General features: G+C 41.0%; 1 protein-coding gene across 1 annotated transcript in view; it reads right to left on the reverse strand.

Annotated features, from left to right (window-relative positions):
• zgc:113232 (uncharacterized protein LOC541546 homolog) overlaps window positions 1-18,879 on the reverse strand; it is a 96,988-nt gene that overhangs the window by 717 nt on the left and 77,392 nt on the right. Inside the window, exons 19-22 of the mRNA XM_034173983.1 lie at window positions 18,133-18,279; window positions 15,455-15,631; window positions 10,871-10,961; window positions 5,586-5,663 (exon numbers count right to left, since the gene is read on the reverse strand). Coding sequence (XP_034029874.1) covers window positions 5,586-5,663; window positions 10,871-10,961; window positions 15,455-15,631; window positions 18,133-18,279 — 493 coding nt within the window. The remainder of the gene's footprint in view (window positions 1-5,585; window positions 5,664-10,870; window positions 10,962-15,454; window positions 15,632-18,132; window positions 18,280-18,879) is intronic.

The following is an 18,879-nucleotide window of genomic DNA, read 5'->3' on the forward strand; positions in this document are numbered from 1 at the left end:
TTTTTCCATCAGTGGTGTACATTAAAGCGTCTCCTCGACTCTGACCTCTCCTCGTTGCTTGGTTTCCATGCAAGCAGGTATTTCAGATGACAGTCATCTGAGCCTTGTTTCCAGTGATAACAATCTGGTGGGTGTCCTTTGACAGATGGTTGGATCTTGTGTCACCTTCCAGTGTATTTTACATGACTATTCTCTGTAACAGGGTGAAGTGGTTTGACCTCCTGTGTGCTGTTTTTGGACCTGTGATTTTGCTTAACATTATTGGATACTGTAGCTCTGTTTTTCTGGATTGCTAGTTACTCCAGTGTTGGACTTATTTGAAGCACCTGCCTGCTCCCATTTAACTGACATTGAGAACAGTTCTCTTTTCACATTAGGCCCCATTAAAGAAACCCCAAAAACATTAGTTTATCATCCGTGACATCAGAAAAAAATCATGAGGGAGGGTGGGTTTTCATATATACGAGGTCTGTCCATAAAGTATCGTACCTTTTTATTTTTTTCAAAAACTATATGGATTTCATTCATATGTTTTTACGTCAGACATGCTTGAACCCTCGTGCGCATGCATGAGTTTTTCCACGCCTGTCGGTGACGTCATTCGCCTGTGAGCACGCCTTGTGGAAGGAGTGGTCCCGCCCCCTCGTCGGATTTTCATTGTCTGGAAATGGCGGAATGAAAAGGACTTTTTTTCCATCAGAATTTTTTCAGAAGCTGTTAGAGACTGGCACCTGGAAACCATTCGAAAAATGTATCTGGCTTTCAGTGAAAATTTTACGGGCTTCACAGAGAATAAGGACTTTAACTACAGGTTTAAGGACCCCTTTAAAGGACGGTCGGTGCGCCGCGCTGCGAGCTGCGACGATGCGGCACAAACCACTGGATCATTTCTAAGTTGGGACATGTCCAGCTCTCCACAAGTTCTTTTATACTCACTCGACTGGTAAGCACTGAAAGCCGAGATAGACATGTCCCAACTGGTCCTCTAACACTCCGAAACGGAGGTGTTCCTTTGTCTCGCTTCATCAGCGAATCGGTCGTGACGCGCGAAGCCTCCGCGCGGCTTTCCATGACAAAATCTCTTGTTAAAAGTGAAATCTGCCGGAAAATGGCTGATGTCCAGGTCTTGTGATAACCAGAGAAAGAGCACACGACGGTCTCGTATCCACAGAGCCATCAGCTTAGAAATGATCCAGTGGTTTGTGCCGCATCGTCGCAGCTCGCAGTGCGGCGCACCGACCGTCCTTTAAAGGGGTCCTTAAACCTGTAGGTCCTTGTTCTCTGTGAAGCCCGTAAAATTTTCACTGAAAGCCAGATAAATTTTTCAAATGGTTTCCAGGTGCCAGTCTCTAACAGCTTCTGAAAAAATTCTGATGGAAAAAAAAGTCCTTCCGTCATTTCCAGACAATGAAAATCCGACGAGGGGGTGGGACCACTCCTTCCACAAGGCGTGCTCACAGGCGAATGACGTCACCGACAGGCGTGGAAAAACTCACGCATGCGCACGAGGGTTCAAGCATGTCTGACGTAAAAACATATGAATGAAATCCATATAGTTTTTGAAAAAAATAAAAAGGTACGATACTTTATGGACAGACCTCGTGTATATATATATATATATATATATATATATATATAGCCAATCACAGATCAGCCTTTCTGTCCATCATTTACCTGTATTTTGGCATGCTTGGCACCAGAAAGTTATGTTGGATCCAAAAGGATCCAAAAAGGCTAGGACCAAAAGTAATATTGGATCAGTTCCCACTGACCAATAGCGTTAGAGCATACTGCCAACAGCTAACCAATCAGAGCACAGCATACAAAGGTCAGGAACTAGCCGACAGACGCTGGTTGAAAAAATGGCAACAAACATGTCAACAACAGCAGAAAATCGTCTGTCAGCAGAGTTTGCTGAGTTCACAGAGGAGGAACTGGTGGAAATATTGAACTCCAAGGATGCCCAAAACACTAAGAAGGTAGACAAGCACGCTACTGATGTTTTAGAAGCATTCATCGCATCAAAATCGTTGATCACAGCAATTGGAGCTGAATCAACAAACTGTTACTGGACAGAACTTGACAGGCAAGGGCTTGCAAAGTTGTTACGAACATTTTACGCTGAGGTGCGGCTTAACTTGGGAGGGGGGTGGAGAACATAACATCCAATATAACTTTTCTTCATCCAATATTTCTCTATGTTGGACTCCTTACCATCCATTATTTGTATTATATATATATATATATATATATATATAAGTTCTGCCTGATACAACAAGGTAGAAGGATTTTCTACAAAAAAAAAAAGTGAAATTTCAGCTACAGTTTGGCAGAAGGCACACAGAATAGAATATTTCAGCAGCTACAACTCCCTGAGGAAAAACTCACCTTGCAACCGTTGTAAAGCGTACTCGCCACCTACCGGACATGCCGGTGTCACAGACTGAATGGTCCCCCCCCTAAAAATCAGTCTGTCATGCCTTCACTGCACGTGTCATTTCTGAGTGTCAGCAGTGAATCAACGATTATCACCTTGTTTCTGCTTAAAACTGCACTCCAGTCATCATTTATCTCAGCGACAGATATCTGAAGCCTTTGTACAACAATCATTTCCACATGAATTCAGCATTATTTCATAATAAAAGATGGGGGAGTGATCAGAGCGACACAGCAGCACGTCAGACTCAGACGTTCTGCTGTGGCACCTACGTCATTTTGGAGTGTCAGTAGCGATTCACCAGTTATCATTTTGTTTCTGCTTAAAACTGACTCGAGAAAGAGGTTTCACTTTGTCATCTGATGGTTAATAATCACATTGCTCCATCTGATCGCTTTGAGCGTAGAGACTCATTGTCAGTCTTCGATGCATGCGCAGTGAAGGCACAGTGAAGGCAGGCCGGACCAATTTCTAGGTCGCAACACTGGTTCTTGCACCAGCTGTATCGGCATCAATGAAATTCGACAAAATAAAAAATAAAATAAAAATTTGATTGGGGCCGATTTTGACATGCGGTCAGGGATGATAAACTGTTTTTTTTTTTTTTTTTTTTAATGGGGCCTTAGGTACACAATTATTTTTGATTCCTCTGAACTCTTATCACTCAGTGATTTAATAACTGCACATTTTTGGATTCCTCAAACTTTTATCACTAAGTGACTTAAAGGACATGTCGCACTGAAATCATAACAATTTAGGCTGTTAGTAACCATCCGATGATCCACGGGGATTACTTTGTGCACTTCCATGACCGGTTTCAAAGTATACGGCATTCACAGCAAACAGCTATGGAGACTTCTGAAAACAAAGTACTCGTGAGTACTCAGGTGTTTCCAACAGGTGACATCAGAAGCGTCCCAGCGTGCGCTTCAGTGAGCTGACGCACAGATTAATTCCAAAGTTTACACAAGTGTGATGTTGTGTTATGATGACTTGTTTTTAAGTGATAACTGTTTATTTTGATGCAGTCACTGTAAAAGCAGCAGGTGTGAGATGTTTTTTTTTTGTACCTGCAGCAATTAGTCATAAACGCAGCCTGTTAAAAAATGCTAATAAATGTTGTATATAACTGTGAAAAATCTAATAAATATATATATCTGTGTCATCACAGAGACATTCCACATTCATTAAGCGGCAATAAACAGCTGTTTTTTTAAGGGATTATTCAACATTAATTCTCTTTTAAAAAGTTGCTTATAGAGATTGTCAGTTTTATGACATTTGAGAGAGTCTACAGGTAAAATACTGGTTATATATTGTTCAAATTCAGCCAGAAGTCAGTCTAAATTGAGGGTTAAAACAGCTGCTGCGCACACACACACACACACACACACACACACACACACACACACACACACACACACACACACACACACACACACACACTACATCCAAAGACTCTCTCAAAGTAAATAGCTCCATTGAAAAGAACACAAAGCAAAAGATGAAAAAAAAACTTAATATTCTACAACAAAAAGAAGCCCCCCCCCACACGCAGACGTCATGTGCGCACAATCGCAATTACGATCGCCAGGCATGGAACGGTCCACTCGTCCACAGTCAGATTCACAGCCAAAGAGCATTTTCAAGTTCCACTCGGCCAGAGAATAATGTCCAGGTCCACTCGCTCTCGGGTTCTGATTAATGCTCAACTCAACTTCTGTCAGGATCGTGGCACATTACATAGACTATTAGCTCCTGAAAATAGCGTCTTCTGAGTGTGTAAAATACGAGACATACTTCTGCATGTCCAGGCACGTCCGCAGCAGTAAACCAGCAACTGTGGCACAAACAACAGCATCACGACAAGTTCCAAAATCCGACAGACTCTGAAAAAGTTAAGAGTTTCGGGGGTGAAGTGTGTCGTCCCCTCTGTAAATCCGAGCCACTGCTTTCAAAGAAAAGCTCCGAAGCTTTGTTATTGGGCATAACCTCATTCGTTTTGCTCTGTCTGTCTCTGTCTGGGATGTTTGTGTTTTGCTCTTAACTACGTCACACACAGAGAAATGCCGAGAATTGCAGAGTGAGGCATTTTTCGGAAATGCACCTGTTTCCTCGCTTCGGGAGAGGAATAAAAAACATCAGAAACCACTAATTATGAGCGCATGTGCGCAGGGAGATTTACAATCATGAGTACTTTGATGTTGTGTTGTGAACTGGGACGTTAAAACACATGCGACATGTCCTTTAAGAACGGGCACATTTTTGGATTCTTTGAATTGGCCTCACTCAGTACTATGAAGCTCAGTTGCACGACTCTCACCATCGCCACCTGTGGCTATTCATGAAAACTGGCTGTTGTACTCTTTGTTTTTAAACAAGTCCGTCTTTTCATAAATTAATTCGTTTTTTAGCCCATGCTGTCTGGTCACTGCACAGGGCTTGTGGTTGTGGTTCTGGTGCAGCACAGTCGGGAACACAGTAACAAAAGTCCAATGAGTGCTATCATCTTGCAGCTCACCACATAAAAAGGAGACACGCTGAGGATAAACGCTTTCAAATCGAGTCGGTTTCCGATTTCCGTGCAGTATGGATTATGTATGCATTAAATCTTAAATTAAACAATTTCAGTGTGTTAAATCAGAGAAGTAAACAGCTGTCCGATTGTGTTGCAGTGGCTATTTTCTAAAACTCAAATAACACGGTCACACTGCCACACAACCCTGTGGAAAGGATTTCATATTAATTTAGGTATGAAAAAATGAGAAAGGGAGTAAAACGTTTGAGGGAGATAATCAGTGAATGGAGTTTGTGAGAGTGTTTTTGCACAGAAATGTATGAAATTATATTGTAAAGAAGCTATTATTGTGATTGTTTGACAGGTTACCTTCCTAACAACCCTGCAGAAGGGTTTTTGTAATGCAGCCAAAACAGACATTTCTTTCATTTTCTCTCAGCATGGTTTTGAAGTTTGCGTTTCTAGAAAATGAGCGTTTTTCAGTTTCATTCTTCCATTTGCTGCTTCTTCTGATTTAATGTCATAAAATCAAAACCAGTAGAGGTACACAAACTGTTTCATCCATCAGTGTAATGAGAACAGCTTGTTATTACAGTGTGAACTTCTGTGTAAGGACGAGTGATAATGCACCTTTGTCTCCCTGTGGTCCATCAAGTCCTGGCAGGCCTTTACCGGGATCACCTGAAGCACCTTTAGAACCCTTTGTGCCTTTACAAAAAACAAACAAAAACATGAGGATCTTGTGAGAAACAATGTAACTTACAGCTGAATAACACAATGCTTGTTGGTACATTTTGAATTTAACAGTCTCACAGGAAGGACAGTTTGAGACCTTTTTCTTGAAATGATCACTTTATTTTAATGAATTACACATGCTTGGATAATTCATGCGTTCCATGTATTTGATATACTTACTATACAAATACTGTTTAGACAACAGCCTAGCACCAGCCATGCAGCCCCGGTGTTGCTGATCAAACGATCCCCTCTAAAAATTGGTCCACCCTGCCTTTACTGCGCATGCATCTGAGCCTGACTCTCTGAGTCTGACTCTCCACACCCAAAGCAATCAAAGGGAGTAATGTGATTATTAACCATCAGATGACAAAATAAAACCCCTTAAACCATTCTAAAGTCAGTTTTAAGCAGAAACAAGGTGATAATCAGTGAACCGCTCTGATCGCTGCTCCATCTTTTATGATGAAATAATGCTGAATTTATGTGAAAATGATTGTTGAACAAAAGCTTCAGATATCTGTCGCTGAGATAGATGATGACTGGAGTGCAGTTTGAAGCAGAAACGAGGTGATAATCTGTGAATCACTGCTGATGCTCAGAAATTATGCTGCTGACACTCTGAAATGACGCATGGGAAGTGAAGGCAGGGTGGACTGATTTTTAGGGGGGACCGTTCAGTCGGCGACACCGGTATCTCCTCCTCAGCTTGTGCTTTTGTCTTAACAGCCAGGAGTTCCTCTTTTGAATAAAGATGACTGGCTCTTGGTGATATTTTAAGATTAAAATTATCCAAGGGATTACTGTTAGAAAAATTCTTCACTTGAAACCAGATTCAGAACCAAAGCCAAGTTATTTTATCCTTGCAAAAAGGAGCAAACAGTAGTTCACAAAGCTGCAAAGCCTCATTGCTCAAAGGAGTTCTCTGGATGTGGGTGTAGCGCTCTTCCTCCAAGTTGGGGCAGTTATTTTATCTATTCGCAAGGTCATTCTGCACAAACAAGTTCACTTGAATCTTAAAAAAAATGAAGAAAGGTTATATGACTACACAGCATTTAGCAAGGTTACACAAGGAAAACACTTGACATCGTCATTATTTTCCACCAGATAAAAAGAAAAAAGTAAAGTTAAAAGTAAACAGCTCCGTGCTGTGGAGCAACTGGAAAGGCTGCTGTCTCCTACAGCGCCACACGCACGTATACAAATATACAGCAGTGAGCACAGTTGAGCTAATCCGATAACTAATGAAGCTAATGTTTTTGTTAGCGATTAGCTTTTCAGATAACTTTTAAAATCATCAGCGGACCAATTATCTTACGAAGAATTTAGTTCCAATAACTTTCAGTCCGCTAACATTTTTTTTCTGGTAAAGTGAGCAAGGTTTAACGGTCAAAACTGTTTGTAAACCCTAAAACCAAACATTTTAGTCCATCTGTTGTGTGTTCATGGCTGTCGCTTGCTGACAAGCGCAAAACGTGATTGGCCGGTCGATGCGGGAAGCATTGTGGGTAGTGTAGTTCAGGTTCACTTTGGACGTTACAGTGAGTGTTACTGTCCACTTGACTCAGAAACAAAACGGACTCATTTTAACATTATTTTATTTTATTTCTTTGTGACTGACAGCATAATTTAATCGCCAAGACTCAGTGGAAGAGAGGAGATCTCAAGCGCAGCTGTGTTACAGAGGGACTTTTCTTAGACACCGTTTTGGATAATCAGGACGCTTTAATGAATCACACTGAAACCAACAGATAAGAATTTATATTTACTAAGTGTCTTTTATTCTGCCAATCAATGCATTAATGGACATATTTCAGTTTTTTAAGCCACAGGGTTCAAAGCGTGTGGAAAAAAGCTAACATGTATACAGTAGTGTTCAGAATAATAGTAGTGCTATGTGACTAAAAAGATTAATCCAGGTTTTGAGTATATTTCTTAGTGTTACATGAGAAACAAGGTACCAGTAGATTCAGTAGATTCTCACAAATCCAACAAGACCAAGCATCCATAGTATGCACACTCTTAAGGCTATGAAACTGGGCTATTAGTAAAAAAAAAGTAGAAAAGGGGGTGTTCACAATAATAGTAGTGTGGCATTCAGTCAGTGAGTTTGTCAATTTTGTGGAACAAAGAGGTGTGAATCAGGTGTCTCCTATTTAAGGATGAAGCCAGCACCTGTTGAACAAGCTTTTCTCTTTGAAATCCTGAGGAAAATGGGACGTTCAAGACATTGTTCAGAAGAACAGCGTAGTTTGATTAAAAAGTTGATTGGAGAGGGGAAAACTTATACGCAGGTGCAAAAAATTATAGGCTGTTCATCTACAATGATCTCCAATGCTTTAAAATGGAAAAAAAAACAAAACAAAAAAAAAAAAACAGACACGTGGAAGAAAATGGAAAACAACCATCAAAATGGATAGAAGAATAACCAGAATGGCAAAGGCTCACTGATCAGTTCCAGGATGATCAAAGACAGTCTGGAGTTACCTGTAAGAGCTCTGACAGTTAGACGCCTGTGTGAAGCTAATTTATTTGCAAGAATCCCCCGCAAAGTCCCTCTGTTAAATAAAAGACGTGCAGAAGAGGTTACAATTTGCCAAAGAACACATCAACTGGCCTAAAGAGAAATGGAGGAATATTTTGTGGACTGATGAGAGTAAAATTGTCCTTTTTGGGTCCAAGGGCCGCAGACAGTTTGTGAGACGACCCCCAAACTCTGAATTCAAGCCACAGTTCACAGTGAAGACAGTGAAGCATGGTGGTGCAAGCATCATGATGTGGGCATGTTTCTCCTACTATGGTGTTGGGCCTATATATCGCATACCAGGTATCATGGATCAGTTTGGATATGTTATTACACACTAGCACACTAGTAAACCAGCAAAATCTTGGTTCCAAACCAACAAAATTAATGCCTCGCAGATGTGAAGAAATCATGACAAACTGTGGTTATACAACTAAATATGAGTTTAGTGATTCACAGGATTGCTAAAAAAGCAGTTTGAACATAATAGTTTTGAATTTGTAGCATCAACAGCAGATGCTACTATTATTGTGAACACCCCCTTTTCTACTTTTTTTTTAACTAATAGCCCTATTTCATAGCCTTAAGAGTGTGCATATCATGAATGCTTGGTCTTGTTGGATTTGTGAGAATCTACTGAATCTACTGGTACCTTGTTTCCCATGTAACAATAAGAATTATACTCAAAACCTGGATTAATCTTTTTAGTCAAATAACACTGTACAGTTGCTTAGCTGCAACATTTCTGTGTTTGCATGTGTGACGATTTGTTGTTGTGCTTTTATTTTGTCTTATTTGTTAGTATGGACAAAGCAGATGGTCACTCCTCTGAGGCTGGTCTGCTTGAGATTTCTTTGTAGAATCATAAAAAGAAAAAAAAAAAACCTTGAGGGAGTTTTTCCTTACCACTGTTGCCAGTGTGCTTGCTCGGGGGTGTGGGTGTGTGTGTGTGTGTGTGTGTGTGTGTGTGTGTGTGTGTGTGTGTGTGTGTGTGTGTGTGTGTGTGTGTGTGTGTGTGTGTGTGTGTAAGGTTTAACATTTAAACCGTGCTGTGGGGCAACTAATATTGTGAATTGTTGCTGTATCAAATTGAATTGTGTGTATGTGCAGAGTTTACCCATGTCATGAACCGATGAAAATTTAACCTGATTATTGCAGTGTGTGAATAATAGATATAGTGTGCTCGAATTTCATCCGTTTTGGTAGTTTATCCAGAAATCACATTTTGCTCACTCATGACACCCCTCCACTAATACTACACCTCACTGCACCTCATTTTAAGACCAACACACCCACGAGAACGGAAATGTGACCAAGTATATTTGTGATTAAAAAAAAGGTGGTGGGTGTAAAACCGAAACTTCATCTGTTGGAAGCACAATGAACCTTGCATTGCACTGTGCACTGTTTTGTGTTATGACTGTGCAAATGAAAGGTGGTTAGCACACTTGTTTTCAGTGTGGAAGGTTCCCGGTTCAAACCCCACCCTGCCGTGTAGTTGCATCAGGAAGGGCATCCAGCATTAAAATGCAGATCCACCTTGCAGATCTTGTGGTGACTTTGAGTGAAAACAAGGCAGCAGCTGAAGGGAATTATATGAGAACATGTGTTCTCAGCCTGCTTGATGGGAAGGTGGTAAAGAAGGACTGTCCAGAATGTGAGGAGTTCTTACAATTGTTACAGTCACTCAGGTGTGGGAGTGGAGAGCTGGCAATCCACTCAGTCCTTTTTATCACCCGCTGTAAGTCGTTCCTCTCCCCTGCAGCACATCTGGAAAACCAGACTGCATTCAGAATGCTCTCGATGGTGCAGCAAGAAGGCGTTAATGAGCAGATTCTGTTGGAGTTTATTGCGTTTCAGTGTCCTCAGATGAAACAGATGCTTCTGGGTCTTGGGTGTGAGGTATTAAGTCTCCAGGTGAGGGAATCTTAAGGGAATTTGAAGCTGAGGATGTTCACATTCTTCTCCCTACCAATGCACAGCTCAGTGTGGCATTTTTTATTGTTTTTCCTGAAATCCTTGCTTATTTCCTTGGTTTTCTTCATGCTGAAGTTGAGATCATTTTCCTTGCGCTGGGCAGACAGTATCCAGACATCCTCCATATATCCCGCCTCATCGTTGCTGGTGATCAGACCCACTATGGTCGTATCATCTGCAAACTTGACCACAGTTTTGGAGCTGTGGGTGGAGGTGCAGTCACTTGTGAATAGGGAGTACCTGGACTGAGGATACAATCTTGGGGGACGCAATTGCTGAGGGTAACTGTGAAGGAAGTGCGGCGACCCAGTCCGACATGCTGGGGTGTACTGGTCAGGAAATCCAGAATCCACAGACAGAGAGAGCTTTGTAAGCCAAGTGATCAGCTGAGGGAGGGTGTTGTAGTCTGTGATGTTCCATTGCCACATTTTGCATCGACTGCATTCCTGAAACTATCCTCAATGTGCTGCTTGTATATGTGTTCAGTGTCTTTCATGCCTCTGTGCAAGGCTGCCCATGATCTGCTGTAAGCCTCACTGATCCTGAAGTGAGTGCTGCATCCTGAACTCTAAGCAGCAAATTACACACACCTTGAGGAAACAAATTTTGTTATATGCATTGTTCAAAGACAATAAAGACTTTCTTCTTCTGCTACTGAGGACAAGAAACACCAGCTTACCTCTTTCACCCTGTGGCCCCTTTAGCCCTGCCTGTCCTCTGTTGCCTTGAGCTCCTCGGGCCCCCTTTAATCCGGTTTTCCCTGCTTTTCCCTGAGACAAAGAGATACAAATGAAATCAATAAATGGTGAATTATGACATGAAACGATCATGCTTGATAGTGGGCTGGAAGACTCATGATACACCCTTGTGAGTAGACTCTTCTTGGCATGTGCTACATTTATCACATACACCAGGGGTGCACAAGTTCGGTCCTGGAGATCTACCTTCCTGACACTCTTAGTTGTCTCCCTGTTCCAACACACCTGAATCCAATGAAAGGCTCGATAGAAGGCTTTTAATGAGCCTTTCATTGGATTCAGGTGTGTTGGAACAGGGAGACAACTAAGAGTGTCAGGAAGGTAGATCTCCAGGATCGAACTTGGGCACCCCTGACATACACTCTTTGCATTTCGGTGTGACGTCTTCATCTCAACACTCACATCCCAGATAAGCTGCAGATGAGTGACAATCCTGTTTCTCCCATGTGGATGAATCCATCTTTACCCCAATATTAAAATAATGTATGTTAAAACTGAAGACAAATAGCGTGCAATTGTTTGCTTGTTTGTTTTAAATTTCTGTTTATTTTATAATTATATTATTTAGTACTTCATGAGTAAAGTACAGTTTAAAAAAATATTTTCAGTTTCTCCCTGAAACTGCAGTTGAGAGAGGAAGGGCATAAGGAAATATTGCAACACAACAACATAAATGATGTCTGCAGGAGGTACTGGTTTCTTTTTCAGCAGGATGTCACATGGCCCACATGCTACACCTGCAAGTCGACCATAAACTAACAACCAATCGTGCAGATTTGACTGGAACAATAAGTCTGGCCCCGAGTGACTGAAGTGAGATGCTTTCTGGACCTGATTTCAGGTGTTACACAACTTTTCATAATCTGAGAAACAACTACATTTTACAGAATATTTTAAAATTTGGACAATATTCAAAGAATTCAGATACTGCAGCCTATGTGAGTAGGATGTTGAATGTCAAGATAGAACATGAATACTACATCTGCGTGCTGGCCGTGCATCTGGCCACCTTTCTTAATGAAAATCTGTTAAACGCCCATCCTAAATTAAATCATTTTTTAAATTAAAGTTGATTAAACACCCACCCTAAAATAAATTAACTTTGTGACCCAAACACACTGTAAAAAGCAAAAAATAATGAGTCTTTGTGAAATTTCTGCATCTCACCTGTCATCATCAGTGTGTGCTATACGCGAGTTGCGACCAAGTTTGAATTTATCTGGCGCCAAGGCAATAGTCGCACACTGACGGACTGAGTAAAATGATTCTGAGAGTCCCGCTTCTGAGATTGAATGTCCAGAATGTTCCAGATTGAATGTCCAGATTTAATTAATATAAGAAGGGATTTAATTAATATTTTGTTTTTTCAGTAAAAACAGCCTAATCCAGAGGTCTTCAACTTATTCCAGAAAGGCCCAAGAGGGTGCAGGTTTTCTTTGGAACCACCCACTCCACCAGGTGATTTCACTGATTAACTGATTCCATTTGCTCAAAGTGATGTTAATCAGGATCCAGGGTGTTATCTTGACTTCTAATTCTCAATTTCCCTCACACCTACCAAATCTTTTAAATATAACTCATTTTTAAAAATGGGCATTTTAATGAATGACTAAGGGCATTACTGATTACTGATATTGGATGTTGTGGAAGCCTGTGATATTCAGAGTGTTTGTAACATGCATTGCTGTATGAATACATACAGTGAGGAAAATAAGTATTTGAACACCCTGCGATTTTGCAAGTGCTCCCACTTAGAAATCATGGAGGGGTCTGAAATTTTCATCTTAGGTGCATGTCCACTGTGACAGACATAATCTAAAAAAAATAAAAAAAATAAATAAAAATCCAGAAATCACAATGTATGATTTTTTTAACAATTTATTTGTATGTTACTGCTGCAAATAAGTATTTGAACACCTGTGAAAATCAATGTTAATATTTGGTACAGTAGCCTTTGTTTGCAATTACAGAGGTCAAACATTTCCTGTAATTTTTCACCAGGTTTTCACACACTACAGCAGGGATTTTGGTCCACTCCTCCATACAGATCTTCTCTAGATCTTTCAGGTTTGGAGTTTCAGCTCCCTCCAAAGATTTTCTATTGAGTTCAAGTCTGGAGACTGGCCAGGTCACTCCAGGACCTTGAAATGCTTCTTATGGAGCCCCTCCTTAGTTGCCCTGGCTGTGTGTTTGGGGTCATTGTCATGTTGGAAGACCCAGCCATGACCCATCTTCAATGCTCTTACTGAGGGAAGGAGGTTGTTTGCGAAAATCTCGCAATACATGACACCATCCATCCTCCCTTCAATACGGTACAGTCGTCCTGTCCCCTTTGCAGAAGAGCACCCCCAGAGTATGATGTGAGCACCCCCAGAGTATGATTTTTCCCACCCCCATGCTTCATGGTTGGGATGTTTTCTTGGGGTTGTTCTCATCCTCTAAACATGGTAAGTGGAGTTGATTCCAAAAAGCTCTATTCTGGTCATCTGGACCACATGACCTTCTCCCATGCCTCCTCTGGATCATCCAGGTGGTCACTGGTGAACTTCAAACGGGCCTGGACATGTGCTGGTTTGAGCAGGGGGACCTTGCTGCCCTGCAGGATTTTAAACCATGACAGCATAATGTGTTACTAATGTAATCTTTGTGACTGTGGTCCAAGCTCTCTTCAGGTCATTGACCAGATCCTTCTGTGTAGTTCTGAGTTTTCTCAGAATCATCCTTACCCCACAAAGTGAGAGCTTGCATGGAATCCCAGACTGAGGGAGATTGACAGTCATCTTGTATTTCTTCCACTTTCTAATAAATAATCATAACAGTTGTTGTGTTCTACCAAGCTGCTTGCCTGTTGTCCTGTAGTCCATCCCAGCCTTGTGCAGGTCTACAATTTTGTCCCTAGTGTCCTTAGACAGCTCTTTGGTCTTGGCTATGGTGGACAGGTTGGAGTGGGATTGATTGAGTGTGTGAACAGGTGTCTTTTATACAGGTAACAAGTTCAAACATGTGCAATTAATACAGGTAAAGAGTGCAGAATAAGAGGGCTTCTTAAAGAAAAATTAACAGGTCTGTGTGAGCCAGAATTCTTGCTGGTTGGTAGGGGTTCAAATACTTATTTGCAGCAGTAACACACAAATAAATTATTAAAAAAATCATTCATTGTGATTTCCGGATTTCTTTTTAGATTATGTCTCACAGTGGACATGCACCTAAAATGAAAATTTCAGACCCCTCCATGATTTCTAAGTGGGAGAACTTGCAAAACTGCAGGGTGTTCAAATACTTATTTTCCTCACTGTACCTGTCAGCCTCCAAGCTTTTGTAGTTTCTCACCACCTTTAGGCTGAATAAAGCTGGATTCAAGTTCAAATATGTTTAGATTTGTCCGAATTCCAAAGTTGGTCAGCTTTCTGGGTATACCTGTACAACTCCCTTGGAAATTTGTAGGGATCAGGATTTTCTGTCCCTTATCATACCAGCTTGCTCATACCAGCATATCAGCTTGGTAAAGTATCTTTGCCGCGCTTTTGCACCTAATGCCTTCATGTATGTTGAAACATTGGTCATAATTTCATATATATAATTTCATATTACCAGATTTGTTGACTGTGTTGCTCTTCAAATACTAATAACAGTAGCATGCCTTGCTTGTTCAGGCCAGGGTCACGTATATGGTGTCACTTTCAGAATCACCAAATTCTCCTATATGCTATCCTAGTTGGGTTTAAAGAGGATGAAAAGGAGGCCTTTTGGGCTTAAATGGGCAAGACACTGAGGTCAACAAGAGTGAGAAAAGACAGAAATTTTGCAGTGGTATTTGATTTGACAATAATTAACATCATCTTAATGAAATAGTACCTTGCAGAGAAAGCACTTTAGTGGGATAAGAGGTTGGCTGCCAGTTTGTAAACCTGAGTTGATTTCCTGGTCACCCTACCTGTCTGTGCCCTTGGATAAGACATTTAATGCAAATGGTACCATCTTGCGGGGAAGCAGCCTGTGATGGACCTTCATTCCATGCAGGGACAGTTATAGTCTGTAATGCACTTCACCCTACAGAATCTGAAGATAAACACCAGCACCATTGGGCCTCATTGCCTATATAGGACTTATTTCTGTCTGACAGAAGAAAGTAAAACAGCTTGTGACCTACAATAGTAGAAGAAGAGAACTACAAACAACTACAAACAGACCTAATGCACCAATGATCATATTTGAGAGAAGTCAGAAATTGCAAGGGCTTACTAAAACAAAAAAGTAGTGGTAATGGACTAGGAGACTAGGTTATAGAACAGTATGAGATCAGAACAAGAAGAACCAAAGATAATTAAATTCTGAAGTACAAATTCAAGGAGAGAATGAAGAAAAAGGCAACGGTGAATATTGTAAATGAAACAGCCTTAATCATGCTTCCCATTTTTAAGATCAAGTGAGTTTCTTGAAGGGGTCAAGAGACCTGAGCTGCACCATCGTCATGTGATTTGTGCTTACACTGGAGTGGGACTTACAGGTTTGCCTGGTGATCCTGGTGGCCCTCTGACACCTGGGGGACCTATGAGGGTGCGACTGTTGATGGGACAGCCTTGGGAGCACTTGGACTGGATGGAGGCAGCATACTGGGAGATCTGAGCTGTGACCACACCCCTGCAGAGTTGAAGAACCTGCTCTTCAGATAGACCAGGACCCTGTAGAATAGATTCACCATTATTATTCTCTACATTCAGTCATATCATCTGGGACTGAGGCATTAATTTGATGACCAAACAGAAGGTGAGCAATTTTGCTGATAAAAGTTGTTGCTAACTATCAAATTATAGTGTAAAAATGTCATGAATTTAACAGTACAACAAAAATATCTGAAGTCAGCCATAATCAACATTATAATTGTCTCCTTTTTGGACTTAAAGCTAGTGTTACCTTTCATTCACAATCTGTACCTACTCATTCTGTTTGAGGGTTACAGCTCAGGTCAGTAGTAACCCCAATGGCAGACAACCAATCTGACAACCACCTCTGGAAATAGCATGTATCTGTCACAGCAAAGTGAGCTTCCCTTTGGCGTTTCATAGCTGGGATCCTCAACAATGAGGCCTCTGCATGCTGGATCATGCCAAAGTACCTTAGGTCACTGGTTAGTGTCCATGTCTATGAACCATAGAGTAACATATGAAGTGCCAGGACTCAAGAAAGTTGGATCTTTGTTCTCCTGCAAAGGCATCAGCATCACCACACACCTCTGACCATTAACCTTATGATTCCATAAGCACTTCCCAGGTGTCTCTCGATCTTGAAGTCCGAACAGTCAGAAATATGAATGTCACTGCAGAGATAAGTGACCCTCTCTCTATGTTAGTCACATTCGCTGCATTCTGATGGATGTGTCTATGAAGTCATTGAAAACTAGGATCTTCATCTTGATCCAGGACCACTGCAAACCCAGAAACCAAATTCTTCACTTAATTTCTCAAAGACTATTTCCACAAAGATTACAGCTCTGTCCACAAAGTCAAGTTCAATAAACAGCCCCTCACCGACAAAGATACGTAACACACTGGACTCCACAACCCTAACCAACATAATTCATGCACAAATACAATAGGAACCAGAATAGATCCTTGATAAACACCAGAATTCAATGGAAAAAAGAGACTCTGTCCCCAGGTGGAACAGCACTCACACTACCTGTATACAAGCCAGCTATAATGTCCAGTGAATTACTGGGGATCCCACAAATTGTAATAGGTTTCCACAAAACAGTCCAGTTAACCAAACAAAACACTGCCAAAACGGTCACCTGCTGCAAACAAGCTCTGCTGATATTCAAGCTTGTGTTCTGTAAATACTGGCAGAACTGGGATGTGGACAATGGCTGACTTCTTGTGCATGAACCTAGAATGCTCCAGCTAGTGACAGTGACTGAATCCTATTAAGAATAATTCTTGCAAAGACCTTTCCTTACATAGACAGCAATGTAATACCACTGATTTTGTTGCAGTCCAGGTGAACACACCTTCCTTTCTAGAGTAAGATAACAAGTTCTTTCCTTCCACCAGTCAAGATCACAGAGAGCAACACTTTGGACAGATGCCAGTTCATTACAGGACTAACACACACAGAACATTTAAAGTCATCAGTCATAATTGTAAAAGCCAGTTAACCTGCTTTTCTTGTGAGAGGAAGGAAACTGAAAACTTCACTCCAAAAGGCCTAAGCTTGGTTTTGGATCTGAGAAAGAAAAATTACTTTTCTCTGTCCAAACCACTGGTAAGTTCACCCACGCATAGGTTCAATGGACAATGGACAAACAAATTTCACTAGAGTTTGGATTTTAGTGTGCACAAAATTCTCACACTCACGACAGAAAGAGAGAGAGAGAGAGAGAGAGAGAGAGAGAGAGAGAGAGAGATAACATAGCCTCCACACCCTCCAAAAAGGCAAAGGTAAAAAGCAATTAATGAATCTTCTTTCAGAAACTAAAGAACATAAATTAAAGATAAAATCTGGTAATTTCCTCCCCAACTGAGAAATGTTACTTAAGGATTACCACTTAAGAGTGTGTGATGTTTACAGATGGCTCAGAAAACTCACTAGAGTGTTTTTCCCCATTAAATTTGATAATATTACACCTGTTTTGGTTTGCCTTCACTGGTTTCCTGTGAATATAAAAGCAGAATTCATGGTTTTGCTGCTGACATATGGTATAAAGTGCTAAATGGTCATGCCTATTTTGCTGACCTCGTTAAACCTTACGTGCCTTCTTGTGCCTGACGGTCCCAGGACAGAGGATTACTTGGAGTTCCCTGAGTGGCTACAGAGTCTTTGTCTACGTTGCCTTTGACTACAGTTTGCCAGCTGACATCGAAAGTCCAATTCAGTTCAATGTTTTACAGCAAATCTTTATTTTCTAATGTTCATAATTAGTTTTTATGCTTTTTATCTTCATCTTGTACTTGCTGGCTTGCATGTTTTAATGACATTTCATGTGCAATTTTATTTGTTTTTTGAGTGTGTAATGTTTTATTGTTCTGTTTGATGATCTACTATATACAATACTGCCTGAAAGTGCCATATAAATACATTAATATGTTGTTATTATTATTATTACTTTATTATTACTTTAATTCATTATTTACAAGTTTTGTACAAAGAAAGCACAAATATTGTGGCTATAGAAACCATCACTCACTGGTCCACCTTGTACTCCTTTAGGTCCTGGTTGGCCTTTGGTTCCTTGGTCACCGAGAGGACCCCGCTCTCCTCTTGGCCCTGGAACACCAGGTGGTCCCACAGGACCAGGGGCACCATTATGACCAGCAGAACCTTTTGGTCCAGGCTTCCAAAAAGGAGAAGAAACAAGGAAAAGTAGTGACTGACAGATAATGAAGCATAACTCAGAAATGAAGGAGACCCAGCACTAGACTGAACACTGTGAACCTTGGACACACTTTCTGGTATCAAGTCTTTTCTGAGAATATTTCTACAAAAGGTTTTATATTTTTAGGACTTCTGAAAGACGATTATACCTCTGATAGAGTTCAGAGAAGGAGGTTAGAACCTTCAAATCAAACTTGTGCTTTCATAAGACACCTTTAACGTTCTGCTAGGAGGCACTCCTTATGGCCCCTTCACACATAGTGTAAAGTGTGGATGACGTGTGGACGAAAATGGCGAAACAGCCCGAAACAGTTCGAAATTAGTGCACCATGAATCATCGCGCCAACGAGCAGGCGTGCACAACACCAGCACAACAGTTCATGCACAAGACGTGTCTGTCGAGCAGGAACAGCAGCTCACGGTGCTGCAGCTACTTGCATTGTGTTTCATGAGACAAGTCGCACCACTTCGCACTGCTGATTTGGAGGAAAATGAAATAAAAACCAGCTGTATAATTAGTGAATATCACTGGGTTGGTATAAATAATACATAAAAGGGG

This window comes from Thalassophryne amazonica, chromosome 7 (genome assembly GCF_902500255.1).
Source record: "Thalassophryne amazonica chromosome 7, fThaAma1.1, whole genome shotgun sequence".
Taxonomy (NCBI): Eukaryota; Metazoa; Chordata; class Actinopteri; order Batrachoidiformes; family Batrachoididae; genus Thalassophryne; species Thalassophryne amazonica.